At 50.8% G+C, this 24,239-nt stretch overlaps 2 protein-coding genes across 5 annotated transcripts in view; both read left to right on the top strand.

Moving 5' to 3' along the window:
- CCDC134 (coiled-coil domain containing 134) overlaps positions 1 to 21,775 on the top strand; it is a 30,815-nt gene extending 9,040 nt beyond the window's left edge. For all 3 annotated transcript variants that reach the window (XM_021667148.2, XM_021667149.2, XM_064368102.1), the window contains 6 exons: positions 1,100 to 1,231; positions 2,121 to 2,242; positions 2,448 to 2,532; positions 5,828 to 6,009; positions 6,629 to 6,700; positions 15,858 to 21,775. In XM_021667148.2, the coding sequence (XP_021522823.1) occupies positions 1,129 to 1,231; positions 2,121 to 2,242; positions 2,448 to 2,532; positions 5,828 to 6,009; positions 6,629 to 6,700; positions 15,858 to 15,983 (690 nt within the window). In that variant the 5' untranslated portion in view covers positions 1,100 to 1,128 and the 3' untranslated portion in view covers positions 15,984 to 21,775. The remainder of the gene's footprint in view (positions 1 to 1,099; positions 1,232 to 2,120; positions 2,243 to 2,447; positions 2,533 to 5,827; positions 6,010 to 6,628; positions 6,701 to 15,857) is intronic.
- A 1,215-nt stretch (positions 21,776 to 22,990) lies between these two features.
- Positions 22,991 to 24,239, top strand: part of SREBF2 (sterol regulatory element binding transcription factor 2) — a 76,428-nt gene continuing 75,179 nt past the window's right edge. The window contains exon 1 of one of the 2 annotated variants that reach the window (XM_012476686.2): positions 22,991 to 23,152. In XM_012476686.2, the coding sequence (XP_012332109.1) occupies positions 23,065 to 23,152 (88 nt within the window). In that variant the 5' untranslated portion in view covers positions 22,991 to 23,064. Of the gene's footprint in view, positions 23,153 to 23,766; positions 23,887 to 24,239 lie in introns of those variants that run through there. The other variant, XM_064368101.1, reaches the window with a different exon arrangement.

Below are 24,239 nucleotides of genomic sequence, written 5' to 3'. Positions count from 1 at the left end.
CCAGTTATTCAGGACGCGCGAAAATGGCTTGAGCCTGGGAGGTGGAAGCTGCAGTAAGCCATGACTGTGCCACTGCACTCCAGCCTGGGAGACAGAGCAAGACCCTGTCTCAAAAAAAAAAAAAAAAATTACAGGAGCTGACAAAAAACATTAAGAGAATTACCACACCAGCCAAGTGAAAAGATGCATCCTTTCAAAGGGGAGGAAGGGCGGAAGGCAGTGGGAATCATCAGGAAAGTGAACTTCACAGCACTCAATAAATAATTGTGTTGGCCAGGCACAGTGGCTCACACAGGCACAGTGGCTCACACCTGTAATTCCAGCATTTGGGAGGCCAGGGCGAGAGGATTGCTTGAGCTCAGGAGTGGGAGACCAGACTGGGCAATACAGCAAGTCCTCATCTCTGCTAAGAAAAATAAATTAATTAAGCAAATAATTGTGTCACGTTGCCTGAATAGGAATAGGTGTTGTATGTGGTACCTGTGGTTCCAAAGTGAGTAGCAAGCCCCCTTACCCCAAGACTGCCCTGCTTTTCTCCCTGACCTTTGTTCCTTCTTCCTTTCTGATGACAAAAGTCAAGGAAGGAGGAAAACCCCAGAAATTTCACATCCCCTCTGATTGCCTGGGTTCCTTGACCAGATGCCTTCCTGGGAGACCAGGATAGGGGAAGAGAAGGGTATACTGTTAACAAGCCCCTCCTCCCTAGGCACAGTGCCTCACCCAGACTTCCTTCCCTGCAGCAGGGAGGTGACCTCCTTATCCCCATTCTACAGCTGAAGAGTCTGAGGCTCAGAAAGGCTGGGCAAGCTGCTTGAGGTCCCATAGTCAGGGGCAGGGGCAGAGCTCCAGCCCAGAGCTCTAGCCACTGGCCCTGTGCTCTAAGCATCCCTGTGTTACATATATCTTACTTCCTACTCCCTAACATCCCATGGGTCTGCATTGTGTGCCTGCTGGCCCTGGGATAGGAGCAGAGCTTCAGGGCTCCCCAGAGCTGGGTTCTTGATATTCGGAGGCCATGCCATGTCCGGGGAAGTTGCTGTTCACCTGTGCCCTCTATTTTATGTAATACCAATCTTAGGGTCTCATTCTCTTTCTTTAGGTTATTCCTTCAGCTCCAGAGGCTTGGATATGGACCTTCTTCAGTTCCTGGCCTTTCTCTTTGTCCTGCTTTTGTCTGGGACAGGAACCACAGGCACCTTGAGGACCTCCCTGGACCCGAGCCTGGAGATCTGTATCCTTTGGGATTGGTAGTTGATGAGTTGTCTTTGAGAGGTCTGCAAATGAGGTTTCTCTACTAGGGGATTCCAGGGATAAGCAGGCCCAGCTGGCGGGAACCGGGAGAACAGGTGAGGTGCTCTGGCCAGACCTTGGGCAAGTCAAGTCTCTGGAGCTTCCGCATGTGGTAAATGGAGATGACAAGGCACATCTCTAGATTGCAAAGGCTCAGTGAGGACTGTGCATGACCTGGCATTTTGTGGGCAACATCCTCGGTGGAGACTCAGGAATTCTGGATTACTGGCCCATCTGGACCCTGGTGAAGTGGGCCACCTGCTCTAGGCCAGGCCTCAGGGACATAAAGATGAATTACAATGAGCCCCCTGGCTTTGAGGCATCCATAAGCCTGGGAAGAGAACGTGTACAAACAAATGATCATTTTACTCTGTGACCAGGAGGTCACAGAGTAATGGGCACAGGAGGGATCAGGGAGAAACACTGTGTGATGGCTTTTGAGCCAGGCCTTAAAAGGATAGAAACTCCTAGAGTAGGGTGAGGGGCATCCTGGGCAGAGAGGGTGCAGCGTGAGCAGAGAGGTGGAGGCTCTGGAACAGCAAATGCTTGTGGGAGAAGGCAGGAAGACCACAGCAAAGGGAAGGCAGGAGCCAGGTCTGGAGGTTTGGTTTCAGGCTGCTGGGTGTGGAGTGCTGTGGGAACTGGATGAATGGTGCATTGCAAGGCCGTGCACTTGTCAGACAGTTTGTTCATTTCCTGGAGCCTTCTAGCCCTGGGCATCCATGGCCCTTGCAGATACTTGCTGGTCAGGAATGGGCCTTCTGCGGCAAGACTGCTGGATTGTCCAGGCAGGGCTATCGATGGCAGCCCCTTAACTTAATGCTGCCCAGACAAAAAGCTGTTTGAGGTGAAGCGGCGGGAGCAGCTGATGGCCCTGAAGAACCTGGCACAGCTGAATGACATCCACCAGCAGTACAAGATCCTTGATGTCATGCTCAGGGGGCTCTTTAAGGTGTGTGCAGGTAGAGGGCAGCTCATGGCAGGTCCAGTCTTTGATCTGGGCACTGATGGGTAAGTAGGAATTCCCTAAAGGGATGGTGTTCAGGGACAGGGAACAGCCTGCATATAAGACTTGAAGTGGGGTTCAAATAAATGGGGATGGGACCAGTTTGTGATGGGCACTGCGAAGCCACTCAGCCCTGGTGGGGTTCCCTCAGGTGCTGGAGGACTCCCGGACAGTGCTTCTTGCTGCTGATGTGCTCCCAGATGGGCCCTTTCCCCAGGACGAGAAGCTGAAGGATGGTATGGTCTTCCCCACCCCGCCCTGTCCTCTGTGCCACCCGATCTTTTCTAGCTGCTCCTTCTGTCCTGTCCTTGTCACTCTTTTTTTCTCCCTGGAGGTGCTTTCTTGTGGCACCTTCCAAGTGGTCCCCTTGGGCAGATGGGCATTTCGTGAGTGGTCCCCCTCATTAACTGGCCACATTTGAACAATAGCGTTTCTTAGATTACACTGAGAGGATGGGAGCAACCCTCATATATTAAATAGTGGACTCTTTACAACCATCAACTCTAACCTCTACCATAACTCTGGGGGAAGGCACTGTTCCCTATACATTGTAGATGAAAGAGGATAAGTGATTTGCCTTGACTCTTCCCTCTGAATCAAGCTGACTCCTAAGTTCTTTCAGGTTCAAGATTATTCTGAAGCCCCAGGGTCTCTGCCTGACACGTCTCAGACCCACCCCGGCATATCTTTGCAGTCTGCTTATCTCTCTGCGTGGCCAGGCTAGTGCTGGTGAGGGCTACCTGGGCCCTCTCTGAAGGGCTGGCTGCAATAGGGGCTACTCAGAGCTATTTACACAGTTATAGTTTCTGCTAACCTGGGTCTGGGGGACTTGCTACCATGATGGACACATGTTCCACAGTGAGCAGGTCTATGCAAACCTACCCTCAAAGGCTGAGGGACCTGAGAGGGCCAGTTTCTCAGAAAGAAACATTTATTAGGGACTTCTGAACAGAAGCCATGTCTCAGGTGCAAACGAGATGGTGATCTCTGCACCCAACCTCCAGAAAATATTCTTTGTTATTTTGCAGATGACAATGCGTGTACAGAAAGTAGTCTTTTTTTTTTTTCTTTTGAGACAGAATCTCACTCCATCACCTAGGCTGGAGTACAGGGACGCAATCTAAGTTCACTGCAACTTCTGTAAGCCCCCTGGGTTCAAGCTATTCTCATGCCTCAGCCACCCAAGTAGCTGGAATTACAGACATGTGCCCCCATGCCAGGCTAATTTTTGCATTTTTAGTAGAGGTGGGGTTTTACCATGTTGGCCAGGCTGGTCTCCAACTCCTGACCTTAAGTGATCCGCCCGCCTTGGCCTCCCAAAGTGCTGGGATTACAGGCATGAGTCACCACACCCAGCCTAAAGTATTCTTCATACAGCAAACTTTTAGGGTAAAACATGCAGCTGGTGACGTCTCAGGCTTTTGTGTGAAAGTTGTTATCACTGGGGAAGTTAAATAAGCATCTTTATGAGGGATTATCTATGCAATAGGCATTGTTTAAAGACCTTGCTGCAGAATACCTTGGTGTGCAGGGGTCAAACTTCAGCCATTATGGCTTTAAGATGGTGCCACTCTTGTCTTGCAGCAGGCTGTTTTCCTATAGCACACTAACAAAACTCAGTCTAAACTGACCTGTTGAATAGTAGAAGCACATTAGTGGGAAAACAGAAAATTCAAATAAAGTCTGTTAGGTTAGTTTGTAGTATCGTATTGCTGTTAATTTCCTAGTTTAGATCATTGTATGTTGGTTATATAAGATGATAACATTAGGACAGGCACAGTGGCTTACGCCTGTAATCTCAGCACTTTGGGAGGTCGAGGCGGGTGGATCACTTAAGTTCAGAGGTTTGAGACCAGCCTGGCCAAACATGGTGAAACCCCATCACTACTAAAATATAAAAAAGTAGCTGGGCGTGGTGGCATGTACCTGTAATCTCAGCTGCTCAGGAAGCCGAGGCAGGAGAATCACTTGAGCCTGGGAGGCGGAGGCTGCAGTGAACCAAGATCACACCACTGCACTCCAGCCTAGGAAACAGAGCAAGACCCCGTCTCAAAAAACAATAGTAAAAAAAGGATGGTAACAGTAGAGGAAACCAAGTAAATGAATTTTATGTTGAATCATGTAAATCTAAGATAATTTCAGGTCTAAGATGATAGCAGGCATAATTATAGGCTCATGCCTATAAACCCAGAGCTTTAGAAGGCTGAGGTAGGAGGATCACTTGAGGCCAGGAATTCAAGACTAGCCTGAGCTACAAAGTGAGACCTCACCTCTAAAGTAATTAATTAATTAAATATATTCATTTGTTCATTCAAAATAAGAACTTAAGAAGCACTTGAAATAAAATGGAAAGAATAATAAAAAAGAAAAATGTGCCAGGTGCAGTGGCTCACATCTGTAATCCCAGCACTTTGGGAGGCCGAGGCAAGCAGATCATGAGGTCAGGAGATCAAGACCATCCTGGCCAATGTGAGGAAATCCTGTCTTAAAAAATACAAAAATTGGCCGGGCGCGGTGGCTCACGCCTGTAATCCCAGCACTTTGGGAGGCCGAGGCGGGTGGATCACGAGGTCAAGAGATCGAGACCATCCTGGTCAACATGGTGAAACCCCGTCTCTACTAAAAATACAAAAAATTAGCTGGGCATGGTGGCGCGTGCCTGTAATCCCAGCTACTCAGGAGGCTGAGGCAGGAGAATTGCCTGAACTCAGGAGGCGGAGGTTGCGGTGAGCCGAGATTGCGCCATTGCACTCCAGCCTGGGTAACAAGAGCGAAACTCCATCTCAAAAAAAAAAAAAAAAAAAAAAAAATACAAAAATTAGCTGAGTGTGGTGGCACATGCCTGTAGTCCCAGCTACTTGGGAGATTGAGGCAGGAGAATCACTTGAACCTGGGAGGCAGAGGTTGCAGTGAGCCAAGACTGTACCACTGTATTCCAGCCTGGTGACAGAGTGAGACTTCATCTCAAAAAAAAAAGAAAAAGGAAAAATAGGAAAAATACTGGCCTGTTCTCTGGCCATCCTAAGAGACTTGACATCTTACAGACACTCTAGTTTTATTAACACCAGGGCCAGCACTGGACATTTGGATAACATGTTGGTGGGGGCAGGGGTCAAGCCCAGCAAAGCCTCATGTGATGCATCAGCATCCATGTGCAGAACAACGCTCACTTATCTGGTCCCCACAGCAAATGAGTCTTCTAAGCAGCAAGATGTGCCTTTGGAATGACATACCTGGGTTTGCAGCCCAGATTTGCCACTCACTTGCTGCTGAGCCTCAGTTTCCCATCTGTTAAATGGGAACAGCAGTCACATCTCCCTCTAAAAGCCGTTATGAGGACTCAGTGAGATGGTAGATTTAAGGCCCTTAGTTTGCACTATACATGCGATTGGCAGGCTGTGCTCAGTGGGCACTGTTCCTTCCTTGCTTGGTGGGTTTGGTGGATGTCTCTGTTCTCTGGAGGATGCCAGGGGCCAGCGAGGCAGCCAGGAGGGCATCTGCCCTGGCCACTCATCAGGGTCCTCTCACCAGCTTTCTCTCACGTGGTGGAGAACACGGCCTTTTTCGGTGATGTGGTGCTGCGTTTCCCAAAGATTGTGCACTATTACTTCGACCACAACTCCAACTGGAACCTCCTCATCCGCTGGGGCATCAGTTTCTGTAACCAGACGGGCGTCTTTGACCAGGGGCCCCACTCGCCCATCCTCGGCCTGGTAAGGACTGGGGTGGGTGGAGGTGGGCCGGGAGCTCTCTGTCTGATGGTGGGCTAGGATTCTCACATCTGCCTTCAGTCGGGCCTGAACGTCAGTGTCTGGTTACATTTTCTTTTTTTTTTTTTTGAGATGAAGTCTCACTGTGTTGCCCAGGCTGGAGTGCAATGGCGTGATCTCAGCTCACTACAACCTCTGCCTCCCGGTTCAAGCAATTCTCTTGCCTCAGCCTCCTGAGTAGCTGGGACTACAGGCACACACCACCATGCCCTGCTAATTTTTTGTATTTGTTTAGTAGAGACGGGGTTTCACTGTGTTGCCCAGGCTGGTCTCAAACTCCTGAACTCAGGCAATCTGCCTGCCTCGGCCCCCCAAAGTGCTGGGATTACAGGCCTGAGCCACTGCACCCGGCCAGTTACATTTTCTTTGTTGAGCTTCAGGGTGCCTTGGGCCACAGAGGCCCTGTTTCAAGGGATTCTGTGCTGACCCAATTCCCATGGGGTCATCACCTGGCCCATGTCTGCCCAAGCCAAGGGTCTGGATCCTAGCATGGAGGGAGTGGCTCTCTGGTGAGCAGGACTCGGGAGAAGGCAGAAGATGACTAGCATTTCCTCATTTGCAGATGGCCCAGGAGCTAGGGATCAGTGAGAAAGACTCCGACTTCCAGAACCCATTTAAAATCGACCGCACAGAGGTGAGCTGCCAAGGCCTATGCCTGTTAAATAAGCATCTTTATAAGGAGCTATCTATGCAATAAGCATTGTTTAAAGACCTTGCTGCAGAATACCTTTGCCTCTGCTGGGGCATAGGATGCTGAGGACTGCAGGGTCTGGGGACCTTGGGTGGCTTTGGACTTGGAGACAGGCAGCCTGGGCCTGGGTCCAGAAGCCATCGCTGACTCATTGGTGCCTGTGGGCAAGTCACTGCTCCCCTCTTAGCTTCAGGCTCCCTGTCTGTTAATGGAATATGGACTCTGGCTTTGGGGGTAGTTAGAAGGCTATGAACAATCCCATCCCAGGGCAAAATACGCATCCCTCTTCAGGTGAATATCAGGGCAGCCAGGGAGGTCAGAAGATCTGCTTCCCTGCCTTTGAACCTCTGAGCATCAGCTGGGCTTCCATCCCGCACGCCTGTACACTTCTGTTTCCAGGGAGTTGAGGTGGGCTTTGAGAACTGGAGACACAATTTGGGATAAAAGATGGGGACAGATACAGTAGAGGGCGAAAGGGATTGGAAGTGGCAGGGCTAGGAGGGGCAGGAAGGAAGGGCTGTGTGGTGGCTGGAGGACTGGGCTTGTCAAACTACATGCTGGTCCCTGGTGTGGGGAGGGGTGTTGGGTGTCTGAGGGGTCTAGGGTTTAATTCTCCCTCCAGGCCGATGAGCTAGACTGCTGCTGTCTCATGGACACTAACAGGTCAGAGACACTGGACTGTATTACAGCAAAGGCAGTAGCTAGACAGTTGGCCTGGTTGTGTTGGTTCACCTTGTTCCCCAAGTCCCACGGGAGTGACACAGAGGGGCCCAGGTGGGTGCTGTGCATGCAGGGATTGTGTATCACAGCTGAGAACTGCCAAGCTGGGGAAATTCTTGATTTTTTTTTTTTGAGATGGACTCTCACTCTGTTGGCCAGGCTGGAGTGCAATGGCATGATGTTGGCTCACTGCAACCTCTGCCTCCCAAGTTTAAGAGATTCTCCTGCCTCAGCCTCCCAAGTAGCTGGGATTACAGGCCTGCACCACCGTGCCTGGCTAATTTTTTGTATTTTTTTTAGTAGGGACAGAGTTTTACCATGTTGGCCAGGCTGGTCTTGAACTCCTGACCTCAGGTGATCCGCCCACCTCAGCCTCCCAAAGTGCTGGGATTACAGGAGTGAGCTACTGCACCTGACCTATCTCGTGATTTTTATAGTGAACGGCAGCAAATATGCTCTTTGGGAGGAGACGTCACCACACCCTGCAAACATAATCCTGAGACATGGCCCAGGTAAAGAGTGGTCAGGGCTTTGTATCTTTGGTGTGCTCAGCAAGAATATGCAGGGGTGCTCAGGGCCATAATGGATTGCCTGCCCCAACAGTCTGACCCAAGCCCTCCATGGCTTGGTTTAACTCAAATTTTCACATGATTGTGCTACTCAGTCTGATTAATCTGACTGAGAGACTAGGACCAAATCTGTTCAATTAGTCTCATACTTTATTTAATTAAAACTACTATCAACTATATTCTGAATAGCAGGATAAGGTTAATCTACATTATTGTTATTATTATTATTTTAGAGACAGGGTCTTGCTCTGTCACCCAGGCTCTGTCATCCACCTAGCTTACTGTAACCTTGAACTCCTGGGCTCAAACAGACCTCCCACCTCTGCCTCCTGAGTAGCTAGGACTACAGGCCTGTGTGACACCATTCCTAGCTAATTAATTTATTACTATTTTTTAGAGACTGGTTCTTGCTGTGCTGCCTAGGGTGGCCTTAAACTCCTGTGCTCGAGCCATCTTCCTGCCTCTGCCTCCCAAAGTGATGGGATTATAGGTGTGAGTCTCTGTGCCTGGCCCCTAACCTGCAGTATTGACCAGGGTCCTGGTCTCAACCATCTGTGAAGGTCCTGGGGGACCAGTAAGTCTCATTTTGGATAATCAGGATATGGTCTAAGACCAATCTGTTATCCACGACCATCCACATAAGAGAGTTTAGATTGACCTGCCAATCTTTGATGTTATTGACAGTAATTACAGGGGGCAATAGATGGGCCCAAAGCAACCCTCATGCCCACCATAAGGAGATATTCCATAACCCATTCTCTCCCACATGTTACACTTGATTTGAGTCACGAGAACAATGTTTGGCTGAGCCTGAGGACAGGGTCACTGTGGAGCTTCAGCCTCAGTTGCCCTACATGGTATAATCCAAGGCTACTCAGACATCAGGAGAAGCAGATGAATTTGTGTTTTGTTTTGTTTTATTTTTCTTATTTTTGAAGCAGATGAATTTGTATCTGTCAGGTTGAAACAAGATTGTGCTGGCTGGTGTGTCTGTACAAGGTCACTGGTGGGGACTACCTTCGATGGCATTAGACACAGCAGAATAGCTCAGTATTGACGTGTCTATGCGAGTGTTCCTATCATGTGGATGGAAATGAGACACCCAACAGTTGGCCATATTGGCAGCTGCAGCTGCCACTGGGCTTGGGCAGACCCTAGGATTGTTTTGCCAGGTGGCAGTGTTGGATCTAAGGGATAAAGAGAGCATTAGTTGTTCCCTGTACTTTCTGGGATCTAAGATATTTTTTCCCCAGGTGGCAGGATTATTGCTATCAAATCATGTGTCCTATGCCAGCACCTATCATTTCACTTTTTCTCCAGTTGTTGCCTACTCTCACCTAGATCTTTCTTTTTTTTTATTTTTTATTTTTATTTTTTTTAAAGACGGGGTTTCATCATGTTGGTCAGGCAGGTCTTGAACTCCCGACCTCAAGTGATCCGCCTGCCTTGGCCTCCAAAGTGCTTGGATTACAGGTGTGAGCCACTACGCCCGGCCTCTCACCTAGACCTTTCATTCAGAAGTGTCAGGTATGCATGGGACCAGCGCATTTTTACAGATTTATAGAGACCTCTTGTATCTCAAGGCAGTAGGGAAGTAGTTCCAATCCAATATAACTGCTATACTGGTAAGAAGCATAATGAGCTGTGGACCCCTGACGGGAGCCTGACCCAGCCTCAGCAGGGAGGTGGTGGAGGCTGTGGGATGAGTTAGTTGCTGGGTAGACCAGCTGAGGCAGGGCTTTGCAGGCAGAGGGATGAACTTACACAAAGGCTCAGATGCATTGCACATTCATTCATTTGGCATCAAGTGAGCATCTATTACATCCTGGCCTTTGGGGAAGCAGGCTAGCCCTGTTTTCCTGGGAGTGTCATTCTAGTTGGGGAAGACAGGCAGTCAATTAAAAAATATTGATATTAGTCAATTAAAAAATATATAATATGGGCCTGGCACAGTGGCTCACACCTGTAATCCCAGCACTTTGGGAGGCCGAGGCAGGCAGATGACCTGAGGTCGGGAGTTCGAGACCAGCCTGACCAACATGAAGAAACCCCATCTCTACTAAAAATGCAAAATTAGCTGGGTGTGTTGGTGTAGCCTGTAATAATCCCAGCTACTCAGGAAGCTGAGGCAGGAGAATCACTTGAACCTGGGAGGTAGAGGTTGCGGTGAGCCGATATCCCGCCATTGCACTCCAGCCTGGGCAACAAGAGCGAAATTCCGTCTCAAAATATATATATGTGTATATATATATGTATATATTATATGTATAAAATGTATATATAATGTGTATATATAATATGTGTGTCTATGTATGTGTGTATGTATACACATATATATAAAATATGGTAGGTGGTGACAAGGGCTGTGGAGAAAAAAGGCAGGGGAATAAGGTTAAGGAATGCCCAGGGTAAGGTAGGGGTGCAGTTGCTATTTCACACGGCTTAGACACAGTCCTACCGAATTATCCAGAGGAGATGAGGGAGCCAGCTGTGTATCCCAAGGAATAACATTCCAGACTGAAGGAGCAGCAAGTGCAAAGGCTGTGTTGGAAGCATATTTGGGGGCTGGGGAGTATGAAGAGATGGGCTCAGAAGACCCTTAGAGGTCTTCACAAGGGCTTTGCCACTTACCTTGAGAGACCTGGAGAGCAGGGTGACAGGCTGTGACTGTCATCCTTTAAAGGGATCATCTGGCTGCTGTGTGGAGCATGGTCGGGGGCCAGAAAGAAGCAGGGACACAGGTGCGGAGGCTGCCCTGCTTATCTATGTGAGAGTTGATAGTGGCTTGAACCAGACGATGACAGTGGAGTTGGTGAGAAATGGTCAGGTTCTGATTCTCTTTTGGAAGTAGAGCCAGTGGGATTTGCTGAGGAAGCAGATGAGGTAAGAGAAAAAAGGAGCATTAAGCATGACTAGAAGACTTTTGGTCCGAGTGTCTGGGAGAATGGGACTGACTGCCATTTTTTCAAATGCTTGGAGAGAGAATTAAGAGTGTGTCTATACCTGGTGAACATTGGAGTAAAGATGTCAAGGAGGCAGCTGGATCTATGACTCTAGACTTCAGGGAGGAAGTAGAAGCTGGAGCTAGAAATGTGAGAATCATGCCTATGTAGAAGGCACCAAAAGCTGTGAGACAGGACGCAGTCATCTGGGGCATTGGGCAGGTGGAGAAGCAGTCTGAGGACTGAGGCCTGGGATGGGGCTGCAGATAGGGGTTGAAGGTCTGAGGAGGAAGCAGCAAGAACCCGCAGAAGGAGCAGTCAGCATGATGGTGGCCGACCCAAGAGTTTCCCAGAGGCCACACAAAGAAAGCGTTAGAGGAAGTAGGGAGCAATCAGCTTGTCAGATGCTGCTGGGAGGTAAGGAAGATGAGGACTGAGAATCAACTGCTGGACTGAGCAATTTGGTGGCCACTGGTGGTCTTGATAAAAGCTGCTTTGTGCCAGGGTAGGGGGGGTTGGGAACAAAAGATTGGATTTCCAGAGAATGAAAGGAAAGGAAGTGGATGTGGCAAGTATAGACAGCCCTTTGGAAGAGTTTTCCTTTCAAAGAGAGCAGTCTAATGGGAGAATAGCTGGAGGGCGATGTGGGTTCAAATGTTAGTCCCATGGGAGAGACCACAACAGGCTTGCACTGTGTGGATGGGTAGAGAGGGAGGAGCCGATGAGGCCTGGGGCCAGGTTGCTGGAGCCTTATCTGGAGGAGGTAAGGAGGGATGAGATGTAGTGCTGGGGGAAGGCTTGGCCTTGTACAGAAGAGCAGAACCTTAACCTTGAACAGGAGGGCAGGCAGAGCATGTGGGCACAGAAGCAAATGGGTTAGTGGGCGTGGTGGTGGAGCTGTGGGAGTTGTCTCCTGTGAGATAGGAAGCAAGGTCACGGTCTGGGAGTGAGGGGAGCGTGGAGGCTTGAGGAGAAGGTATGTGCAGGAGAGCAGGAGGGTGAGTGGACCAGGGAATGAGGCTGGATTGCCGGCACTACGGAGGGCCTGCCATGGTTATGGTAGGGCTAAGGAGTTAGGGAAGATAGGAGGCGGTGGCCAGAATGGCATGGAGGATGTGGTTTTTGTCTGGGACAACCTGAGAGGTAAGATGGGGTCTGGGGCCTTGAACACCAAGCTTAGGAATCTGGGACTCTATCCTGGAGCCGGATGCATTTTTGCAGAGCAGACAGTGAAGAGTGAACTTGGAATAGAGATGCAGTAAATTGATAACTGTGTAATGGTGAAGGCAGCAGCAGCACAGGGAGGTACAGTCATCAACCTGAGGTCTCACAGCCAGTGATGGAGTGAAGGTTCAAATGCATGTGGTCTACCTCTTGAGCCGTGCTCTTATTTTTTTCTTTCTTTTCTTTTCTTTTTTTTTTTAGAGATGGGGTTTCACCATGTTGGTCAGGATAGTCTCGAACTCCCGACCTCAGGTGATCCGCCTGCCTTGGCCTCCCAAAGTGCTGGGATTACAGGCGTGAGCCACTGCACCCAGCTGAGCCATTCTCTTAACCACCATACTGCGTTGGCATCAGCCTGCTGACCTGACCTAGGCTGGTCAGTTGCAATCAGGAGTGGCAAGGGAAGATTCCTGGGGAGACATCTAAACTAGACTCAAAAGATGAGTAGGCACTGCCAGGCCTAGGTGGGGAAGGGGACGCCGAAAGGATGGGTGTGTTTCTCTTCTGACCCAGCTAGGTTAGACTGAGCCAGCTGAGGCTGGAGAGTTTAAGATCTCTTGACTTGCCCTTGCCCAGCCATAGTCAGAGAGGAATGGGGTCTCTGTGGCCTAAGGGGTCTCCCAGCTTCCCCTCTTCAGTGGATCAGGATTCACTCACAGAGATAGAAGCAGAGTGTGGTAGGGAAAGTACTAGGCAAGGAAGTGGGCAGCTTGTGAGGCTAGTCCTAGTTGGGCCTACCACATGCTGTGTGACTCCAGCACATGATTTACCCTCTCTGGGCTACACTTCTGTGAATCCCCCCCATCTTCCAAAGGCATGACTCAATCTAACCTGGCAGGCAGATTACTCCACAAGGTGGAGCTATTCATTTGTTTTTGATATCTACTTTGATCAGCTCATTTGTCACAGTTGCTCTAAGACCAAATAAAAGGGTGTGTTTTATAGCACAGCTACTTGAATTGTGGGCATAGTAAATCTTCACTTAACATCATCCATAGATTCTTGGAAACTGTGACTTGAAGTGAATCTATGAATTATAAACAATTTACCATAGGCTAATTGATATAAATAAGGGTTAAGTTACTACAGCATATTTCTGTTCATAAAACCATTACCAGATTTTTTTTTTTTTTTGAGACAGAGTCTTGCTCTATTGCCCAGGCTGGAGTGCATTGGTACAATCTCAGCTCACGTAACCTCCGCCTCCCAGGTTAAGCAATTCTGCCTTAGCCTCTCAAGTAGCTGGAACTATAGGCGTGTGCCACCATGCCTGGCTAATTTTTATATTTTTAGTAGAGATGGGGTTTCACTGCGTTAGCCAGGATGGTCTCGATCTCCTGACCTTGTGATCCATTCGCCTCAGCCTCCCAAAGTGCTGGATTACAGGTGTGAGCCACCGCACCCAGCCTAATTTTTGTATTTTTTAGTAGAGATGGGATTTTACTATGTTGGCCAGGCTGGTCTCGAACTCCTGATCTCAAGTGATTATATGCGTGAGCCATGGTGCCCAGCCTGCAGTCTTCTTAATAAAGACCAAAATACTCTTAATGTGAAACATTGAAATAAATGTGAACTACATACACGTTTAAGAAAGTTTCATCAAAACAAGTATGATAATTATTTATCCATTTAGTCCCATTCAGGCTCCAGCGTCTCCCAGCAACTCAGAACATAAGGCAGGAACCAACCCTGGGCAGGACGCCCTCCCATCACAGGGTACTCACATACGCCTCCACGCTCAGACTGGGACAGTGTGGACACGCTAGTGAACCCAACATGCACATCTTTGGGATGTGGGAAGAAATTGGAGTACCCAAAGAAAATTGGGCTCCACACAGACGGTGGCCCCAGTCAGGAATCGATTGGTTTTTTCCTCATCCACATAATGACACTACCTTGAACTAAACCACATTATTTGAGGACCTGCTGTACTATTGTATTTCCTATTCTAACGTGGCTCACTCATTCATTGACAAAACACATATTGAGTACTCTCGAAAAGCCAGGAAAACTCTGTGCTAAGGCCTTGTGGCAGAGGACACTATCCTCCTACCCTCATGGAATGTGCTATCTGGGAGGGCGATGGGCACAAGAAAGAAGGAATCAGTACAAAGTTGAAGGGAGCACGCCACCAGGAGCAGCCCCTCAGGGAGTAAGGGCAGGTCTGGAGGGTAGTGCCAGCTGAGCCCAAGCTAAAGTGGCCGAGGGGAGGGTGCTGGAAAGAGTGTTCTGGGCCTCGGCCACAGCACTTGCAAAGGCCTGGAAGTGAGAGGGTATAGGGAATCCAAGAACATAAAGGCGGGGGATATAAGACAGGAATGGAGGGGTGGGTAGGGTGGACCTACAGATGTACCGTGTGGAACTTTGTCTTGAGAGTCACAGAGAGCCATGGAAGCTGGAATGTGACTTGAAGAGATTTGCGTTTTGAAAAGATTTATCCGGGTGCAGTGGCTGATGCCTGTAATCCCAGCACTTTGGGAGGCTGAGGTGAGTGGATCACTTGAAGTCAGGAATTCAAGACCAGCCTGGCCAACATAGTGAAACCCCGTCTCTACTAAAAATACAAAAATTAGTCAGGCATGGTGGCAGGCACCTTAATCCCAGCTACTTGAGAGGCCGAGGCAGGAGAATCACTTGAACCCAGGAGGCAGAGTTTGCAGTGAGCCAAGATCATGCCACTGCACTCCAGCCTGGGTGACAGAGCAAGACTCTGTCTCAAAAACAAAACAGAAAAAAAAAGAAAAGAAAGAAAATAAGATACCCAACCTCAGTGAGGAGAATGGCTTGAGAGGGACCAAAGCGGGTGTGGAAGTCCTTGGGAAGCCCCTAGAATCATCCAGCAGAGACGCAGAGGTGGTGATAGGGGCAGCAATAGTAGAGACAGAAAGAGAAGTGGGTGGGTTTGAGAGAGATTGAGGGCTTGAAATGAACCAGGCCTTGGTGATGGACTCACGGAAAGAGAGGGAATGCCTGGTACAGGTGGGGCTCCTCGGTTCCTGCCCTGCTGCTCGTCAGAACAGGGACTCTGGGGAGAGGGAACCATACTGAGTTTGGGGTACATTTGGGACATCCTAAAGGAAATCTCTGACAGGCATTTGGACATGGGGATGCAAATTTGAGGGGTAACTGACCACACAGGCCAACAGAAGCTATGAGTTAGACGAGACGGTCTGGAGAGAGAGAAGGGAGGAGAGCCAAGGGCCCGGGTCCTGGTTGTAGAATGCCCCACTGATGAAGTCTTCATCCTCCACCCCCGCTACTTGCCCTGTTGTCTGTGACTGTGGCTGACTTCCCTCCCCTCCTCCTGAAGGGTGCAGCAGGTTTGTGGTGGTCTCAGCCACTCTACCCCCTCACCCTGGAGGAGTCTGTGTCGTTTCTCAGATGCCCCGTGTAGGTTCCCACCTCAGCATCTGTCCCTTCGCCTAGAATTCTATTCTCTTCCCTCATGCTGTTGCTTTAGCAAACTCCTGCTTATCTTCAACACTCACTCAGCAGTTCTCCCCAAACCCATTTCACTGTCTCCATGTCTGAGGCGGGGCCTGTGTCCAGGCAACCTTCCTATGCCCACACCCTGCTGGCTGCCTAGGTCAGAGCAGGCTCTTTGCTGCCAGAGACTAAATCAGACTGCTCTTCTCTTCCCTTCAGTTCATTCCCAGCACCGACCCTTTCCAGAAGGCCCTGAGAGAAGAAGAGAAACGCCGGAAGAAAGAAGAGAAGCGGAAAGAGATCCGAAAAGGCCCAAGGATCTCCAGATCCCAGTCTGAGTTATAGCTCTGGAGCAGCTCAGGGCTCAAGGGGCCAGGAGGATGCAGTCGGGAGGAAGAGGAGGTGGAAGTGTGGTGGTGGTGAGCACCAACCAGGCCCTTCCAGAAGGGGAGGCCACATTTGCCTGGCCCCCTGGAGCTGGATCTGAGCTCCAGCTGAAGGAACTGAGCCTCAGATGGCTGGATTTTCTCTCAGGGGCCTCCTGCTGAAGGGGCCTTCAGAGGACTTTATGCTGCAAATATGACCCTGTGCAGACTGCTAGGGGAGGCAGGGGGATGCCTGCTTGGACTTCTTGGTGGCTGAAGGCCACTGGCCAGCTTGCTGCTGCCCTTGGTGCGGAAGCAGCAGAACCAGGTTCTGAGCCACAGGTGAGGGTTTCACCCTGCTGTTGGCCCCACTGTGTCACTGAGCTGCCCAGCCCATGTCCCAGCCCCTCTACAGAAACACAATAAAAGCCAGCAGACCTTTTGGACTGACCAAGGCTGGTGGAGGGGCTGTGATAGGACCAGGGCCTCTCAGGGATGTAGAAACAGTTTGGAGGATGCTCCTGCCCCATCAGGAGGGGCCCCAGGCCCTGGCAGGGCAGAGAAGCAGGGCCTTGGCTTGGGCCTCCTATTCCTGCCCCAGCACTGTCCTTGACGAAGGATCAGTGTTGAGAAGGGACCTGGGAAACATTTAGCTCAAGAAGACCTTGGAGCAACATGATCTCTATCCTCAGATGTCTGAGCAAGCACAGGGAAGTCAGCTTGTCCTCTCCGGCAGCGCTGGAAGACAGTTGACCTGTGGGTGGGGGGCGACAGGGGGCCAGGCCACCGCCCTGCAGGAGGCTGTGTTCTGCAGTGGCTGCCCTGAGCTGCGTGGGTCAGACGGCTTCCCATCCCGGGAGGCCACAGGGCAGGGAAGCTGCAGTGGGCATGTGGCCCTGGGTGGGGCAGCTGCCCTTCACTCATGCCCCTCCCAAGCAGAGGAGGGAAGCACTTTAGTGGGAATTCTAGCTCTGCCTCTTTGACCTTGCCAAGTCAGGATCTGCCTCTTAAAGGAGCAGAGACAACCATCCCAGATCCCCTGGACACCCGGCCCCCTACCACTGACAGAGCCCAAGCAACATCTGAGTCTTAGCCCTTCAGATTTGCTGACTGGCCCTGGCCCACCCCTTCCCCTCCCTATCGGCAAAATGAATTTGATGGTATCTGAATCCCCTGCCCAGCTCTAACCTGTTTCTCTGAGGTTGGCCTCCCTGCAGGGCTGAGGCAGCAAAGGGAGGCCGAGCCTTATAGAGGCCTCATGGAAGGGCTTGGAACATCCTGCACCAATCAGTTACTCAAAAGTCAAGGGACAAGCAGCAGCTGGAAGAGAGCTGGGTATGGGGGCTGGGAGGAGTGCTGGAGAAATTTCCCCATCAGAACTGCACCAGCCACCTGGGTCCCCTCGCTGGGCAGTGGAGGCAGGGCAGTGTGGTGGGACTGACTCAACTGACCTCACTCTGTCCCCACCCTGCCCCTCTCAGGTTATGTGACCCCAGCCACATTTCTGTGAGGATCCTATGAAGTAATGGACACTGGAGTCTGTAAACTAAAAGGGCTGGGCCATGGTGTTAACGGTGGAGGGTGTCCTGCTTCTTCGTGTCTTGAACAAAGAATTGGACAAAATGTACAAAGCAAGGAAGGAATGAAGAGTTTTATTGAGAATGAAAGTACACTCCACAGTGTGGGAGTGTCCCAAGCATAGGGGCTCAAGGGCCCTGTTACAGAATTTTGGGGAGTTTAAAATACCCCAGAGGATTCCATTAGTTACCTGAGGTACACCCTACGTAAATGGAGAGGATGAAGTAAATTTACAAAGTCATTTACAGCATACGCTCTATGGAGAGGATATTTCCTGTTATAGCTGAAGCATGAATTGGCCTTATGTTCCCTGCCTCCAGACCCTGTTTTCCTGCATCAGTGGGAAAGGGTCAGATTCACTGGCTCAGCTGTTTAACCTGTCCTGGTGCCAGCAGCTGGAGCTGGGGGTCAGGACCAGCTCACAGGCTCTTCCCTGCTGGGAGGACCAGGCCAATCACTGTCCTCTTCATGCTGAAGAGTGATTGTGGTTGCTGACTTAGCAAGAAGGTGCTTAGCCTTCCCCTTAACTGGGGAAAAAACTTTTTGAACCAGGCCTGCTTGGCAGCAGACCTAGCTTTCTTGGGGTGGCAGGGAGGTTAAAGAATGCCTCAGGACAATCGGGTCCAGGTTCAGCTGAATGATTTCTAGAGGTTCTGTCATTAAGAGGATTTGTATAATTTGAAGCAGAGCTAGGCAACTGCAAAGCAATAAGGAAGGCAGCCCAGTGTGATGGCAAGACTTGGGCAACTTGAGACCAGCCTGCGCTGTCTCTTGCCAGCTGTTATCAGAAGCAGGCTCTTCACGTTCAGATCCTTGGGTCTCCCATCTCAGAATGGCCAGTGGTTGAAAGGATGAGACCTGAAATTTAAGTGATGTGTGCCCTTCTCTGATGGTTCTTTGTTCATCCCATAGATGCGCTGACTGCCTGCTGTATGCAGGGCCAAAGAGAGGGGCCTGGTCACCTCTCTCCTCATCTGTCCCTTCTGGCACCTCCCTCCTGGGCTCTTCCTTCTGCCTTCTACCTGTTTCCTTCTTGGTTAATCCTGTCCTTCCCACCCTCAAATGGGCACCTTCAAAGAAACAACTACTCCACTTGCTCCCTCTCTATTTCCCTTTGCTGCCACTGTTGATTGTTATAAGTCACTTGCTCCAGGAAGTCCACTTTGTCTTACTGTAGGCAGAGCCCACCCCCGCAGCTGTAAAGGGCCTAGGGCACATGTTGGTCCAAGCCTCTTGCAGCTGGGATTCTTAGGTGACTGTGGCTCTACCAATTGCACTTCCCAGGGTGTGGGAGTCATGCTGGTGGTGGTAGTGGTCACAGGTACCGGGGGCAGCAGTGGAGGAGGGGTTCTAATGGCCAGTCCAGTGACCAGTGCCGGGGTGCCCAGTGGTGGCAAGAGTGGTGTTTTTGGTGTGATCTTGGACATTGTTACAGTCTATTGAGCTGCTGGGCCCAGTCTTTGGAACCGCTGGGGAGTCTGGAAGCTCCTTGATATCCTTTAAGGTAGCGTTTTCCAGCAATGGCACTATTAATGTTTGGAGGCAGACAATTGTTTGGTGTGTGTGTGTGAGGAGGGCTGTCCTGTGCATTGTGTGCTATTTCAGCAGCATCCCTGGCCTCTCCCTACTAGATGCCTGTAGCAGTCTGCCAGTTATGACAACGAAAAATGTTTCCAGACATTGCCAGATGTCCACTGGAAGGCAAAAACCTCCCTGGTCCACAGCCCTTCTCCGTTCTTATTCCAGTCCCACATCTTCCTCCCACTCCCTATCACTGTTCTCAGAGAGATGCTGTTGACAGCTCCTTGAGGTGATCCTCCTGGGCTTCTTGTCCTGGTTCTCTGCTCATGTCTGAGCTTGCTGTCTCTTCCGGATCTTCTTTCCTCACCTGCCCCCATTTGCATGAAGTTTTTTTGTAGGGCTGTCTCTATTTTCTTCTTGGGCAGCCATACCCTCTTAAGACCTCAAAGCTGAATACCTGCCCTGTTACTACCTGATAGCTCTCATTGCTTATGTTTCCCAAACCAAACTTGTTATTTCCCTCTCTAACCCCATCTCTGTGTCAAAAGTGGAGTACATGCTTTTGGTTAATCCAATTGGAAGGCTTCCTACAGGAAGCAATATCCGAACTGAATCCTGAAAGATTAGGGAAAGAGGAAGAACAGGACAGGTGGTTTTTCATTTACTTCCTCTGACACTTCCCCCTTTTTGCTCACAGCAAAACCATATATAGAATTCTCTTCTGTGACCCATAGCAGGTGCCCAATCCATGGTAGATGTCTAAACATAGTGGTTACTCAGTCTAGTCCATCCCTTTTGCAATGAAGAGCTTAGGTCCTGAGAAGTGACTTGTCAAAAGCTGCCCTACCCCTCAGAGCCAGTCCTTGTCCTCCTGCCAGCCAGGGCAAGGTACCACCTGGAAGAGATGTTCAGTTACATGGGATCCAGGGCCAGAGGGAAAATATCAGTGTTTCCTGAGGTTTGGGTTTAGCCACTATTCTTCCAACATTTCTACTGAGCCTTCACTTGTACCCCTTGGTCCACTTGGCAAGGCATCACAGCCTCTGGGCAGGTTCAGTGGGGAACTATGGGCACAGGTGCTGTGTGCCACCTCTGCAGGGGTTACTGAGGCTCTGGGTGGTGGGGGGGTGCCCTGGGCCATACAGAGGTATATGGAAGTTATTGCTGAATCCCCCCAGAGTACCAGTCACACACCAGTGTGAGGGGCCCTGCAGGAGCCACTGGGCAGCACAATTGAAGGTGGCACCTTTCTGCTGAGTGCTGGGGCCAGAGCAGTGTTTAGTTTTCTGTGTCTTTCAGGGTGAGACTGGTGTATTCTGTACCAGCCTCCCTGTGTGTGAACAATGAAGAGAACAATCTTGTCTTGTTTTCCCCAAAATTAAGACACTATTTCTCATTAGTTTATACATGTTTATTATAAAAGGTAATTTAAACAATACTGAAATGCCAAAAAGAACGTAAAATTCACCCCAAATCTCACCACTCCTATAACTATGAATGACAGCTGTTGGGCCTTCCATCTTTCTTAACCTTCAGGTGAGCACAGATCCTTATTTTGTCTTTTTGAGATAGAGTCTTGCTCTGTCTCCCAGGATGAAGTGCAGTGGTGTGATCGCTGCTCACTACAGCCTCTGTCTCCCAGGTTCCAGTGATTCTCCTACCTCAGCCTCCCGGGTAGCTGGAATTACAGGCATGAGCCACCACACCCGGCAAATTTTTATATTTTTAGTAGAGACAGGGTTTCACCATGTTGGCCAGGCTGGTCTCGAACTCCTGACCTCAATGATCTGCTCACCTCGGCCTCTCAAAGTGTTAGGATTACTGGCATAAGCCACTGTGCCTGGCCAGATCCTTTTCTTTCTTTCTTTCTTTTTTTTTTTTTTTTTTTGAGATGGAGTTTTCACTCATTACCCAGGCTGGAGTGCAATGGCGTGATCTCGGCTCACCGCAACCTCCGCCTCCTCGGTTCAGGCAATTCTCCTGCCTCAACCTCCTGAGTAGCTGGGATTACAGGCACGTGCCACTATGCCCAGCTAATTTTTTTTTTTTTTTTTGTATTTTTAGTAGAGACGAGGTTTCACCATGTTGACCAGGATGGTCTCGATCTCTTGACCTCGTGATCCACCCGCCTCGGCCTCCCAAAGTGCTGGGATTACAGGCCTGAGCCACTGCGCCCGGCCCCAGATCCTTTTCAATTGCAATACACAGCATCAGGCAAGGCACTTACTGTATGCCAGAGCTTATGCTAAGAGCTGGCTTCCAGCAGCTCTTCCCACCTCGAGGCCTTTGTCCATGCCATCATTTCCCCTTTGGCTATAACAGCTGTAGTTCACCCCTCATAAGTTTAGGTTTCATCTTAAATGTCACTTATTCAGTCTTCTTGACATCACAAGTCAGGTAGCTTGCTAGTTTCAGCACATCCATTTCCTTTCCTTGATCGCTTGTACTATCATCTGTAATTTATTTTTATGTTTAATATGGGTGTGGTTTTTTTTGTTGTTGTTGTTGCTAGACTGGAAGCTCTCAGAGGGCAGGAACTATTTGTTTCCCTGCCACAGAGATGTTCAATAAATATTGTCAATTGAATGTGCAAATAATCTCATTTAATCACAGCTATGAGAGATACTATTATATTCCCATTTTAGAGATGACAAAACTGAGGCTTAGAACAATTAGCCCAAGGTCACAAAATGAATTAGTGGACCCATGTGTCTGCCTCCACACCGCTTAATTCTTGACCACTAAGCAACAACTGCTTCTCACAAACTGGCAGGGAACTTACTTTTCCCTTTTATCAATATATTGTGATCGCCTTTTTTTGTCAATAAATATACCTTTGTGTGCGTAATTTTTAATGATCCCATGGTATTCCATCGTGTGGATGTAATTTACATATCCATTTCCTTATTCTCACTTCTTCCTAGTTACAGCACTTCTTTAAGCACTTGTAATTTTATTCCTTAGGATAAATTCCTAGAAGTTTACAACACGACCAGCTGGCCAGCTGCAAGATGGGGCAGTGAGGTAGTTGAAGGAGTAGGAATGAATACGTAGGTGGGCTGCGCTTCAGAATCTCGGTGGAACTTTTTCAAAATACTCGTGCCCGGGTCCCCGTCTCAGGAGGCCGGCGGTGGGGCGTAGTTTTCAGGTCCTCAGTGGTTCCGAGGTCCCAGGGATTGAGGATCACTGGAGTAAGCGCGAGGTCACGGCGGGTGCAGAGCAGAAGACGTAAACTCCTGACCGCCCTGGGACAATTCGCAACCTCGTCAAGCCTCCGTGCCAGCCTTTGTAAGGGGGCTGGGAGCAGCGGGACTTGGTTGACCTGGACTCCCGTCCTGAGCGCTGGGGGGCCAGGTTTGACTCCGCCGGCTTTTCCCAGCGAGCAGGGCCGGGGTAGGCAGCTGGGAAGATGACGTAATGTGCTTCCAGCCAAGGCCGGAGGCGGCGGCGGTCGCAGGTGGAGGGTAGTCTGTTAACCCTTCACTCCCAGGCCGGTGGACGGAATAGCGTGTGGAGCAGATCCAATGGAAAAGGCAGCGGCTCCTTTAAACAAGGAGGAGCAGGTTAAGATGAAGACCAAGCGACTACTCACCGCATTCGCTCCCAGGTTGCGGGGGGAGGGACCTCGCGATGCAAATCTGAGCTGCTGATCGATGACGCACCATCACCCCACGCGCCGCCTCGCGCGCCCATTGGCTAAGATGAGCCTGGTCCCATTGACAACAAACAAGGGGGCGCGCGGCCTGGGGGCGTGGCCGCAGGGGGCGAGGGCTGGGGCGGGGGAATCCCGCCCCGCCCTTTCCGCGCGGCGCCAGGGCGCAACGCAAACATGGCGGCGGTTGGCATCCGCCGGTGAGGCGATACCGGGCGGGGGTTGTCGGGTGTCATGGGCGGTGGTGACGGCACCGCCCCCGCGTCTCCCTGAGCGGGACGGCAGGGGGGCTTCCGCGCTGAACCGGGCGATGGACGAGAGCGGCGAGCTGGGCGGTCTGGAGACCATGGAGACCCTCACGGAGCTGGGCGACGAGCTGACCCTGGGGGACATCGACGGTGAGTGGTGGGTGGGTGGGAGTACGGGGGCCGCGCGGAGAGGAAGGGGTTACGGGTGGCGCGCCCGGGTGCGCGTGCGCCCACTCCTCGGCAGCCCCGGCTCGCGCGGGAAGAACCCCGCGCGCACAATACCCCCCGGCGGCCCCCAACCCTTCCGGCGCTGCGAGCGTGAGCCCAGCCCAGCCCAGCCGCGCCGCTCTGGGAGGCCGTGGGATCTGGGGCGCCGCGGGGCCGAAAGCGGCTCGAGGGTCTTGGGTTCTGGAGCGCGGGACCAGGGACATCGCGGGGGCGTCTCAGGGAGCGGCCTAAGGAGAGCGCGTGGCCGCCGCCTCCCTTGCGCGCTCACACGCGCTCTCCGTGGTCCGCTCTCCCGCCGCCCGCGGCCGCGTGTCGCACCTGTCAGTACCTGCCCGGCCGCGGGGGCGGCTTTGGGATTCCCGGGGCCCAGTCCCGGGTCTGCGCACCCCGCATCCCTGGTCTTCCCGGGATTGACCGACGGCCGGGTCGCCGGGTGCTCCGCGAAACTTTGGACAGCGGCCACAGAAGCAAGTTACTGATGACAGCCGTGGCAGCGGAGTGTGGATGCGTCTCTCCGGGATGGAGACCCGGGCGCTCCTGCTGTCACGCTGCAAAGGGAATTGAGCAGAAGGAATTTTGAGTTGTGGCCCCTCGGGTAGGGGCTGGGGAGCGGGTGGCCTTTGTTTCGGCGCCTTAACAGCGGAGTGGAAGAGCTGGTAGGAGCCCAGGGATCCTCTCTTAAAAATACTCATTTTGCGACCATGAGAACCACGATTTGGAAAGGGTCAGCGGCTTGCTCAAGGTCACCCAGCTGGTTAGAACCCAGTTCTTCGATTTCCTGGGCCAATATTGATTTTTTTGTACCCCTTCGTTCAGAGAGTCCAGTTGACTAGGCTAGTAATCTTATTAACTTGGTAGTATGTTCTGGGCTCCAAAATACTTTGTATTATTTCACCTCTTTTTCACAACAATCCTGTGAGATATTCTGATTGCCCTTATTGTAATACGGTAATGAAAGAAGCTGAGGCCAGGAGATGCTGACTTATCTAAGGCCACGTACCTTAGAGAG

Source organism: Aotus nancymaae, unplaced genomic scaffold (assembly GCF_030222135.1).
Source record: "Aotus nancymaae isolate 86718 unplaced genomic scaffold, 86718_ANA_hifiasm-v0.15.2.pri h1tg000076l, whole genome shotgun sequence".
In the NCBI taxonomy this organism is placed as follows: domain Eukaryota; kingdom Metazoa; phylum Chordata; class Mammalia; order Primates; family Aotidae; genus Aotus; species Aotus nancymaae.
The sequence above is the reverse complement of the archived record's forward strand: the minus strand, read 5'-3'. Positions and strand labels throughout refer to the sequence as shown.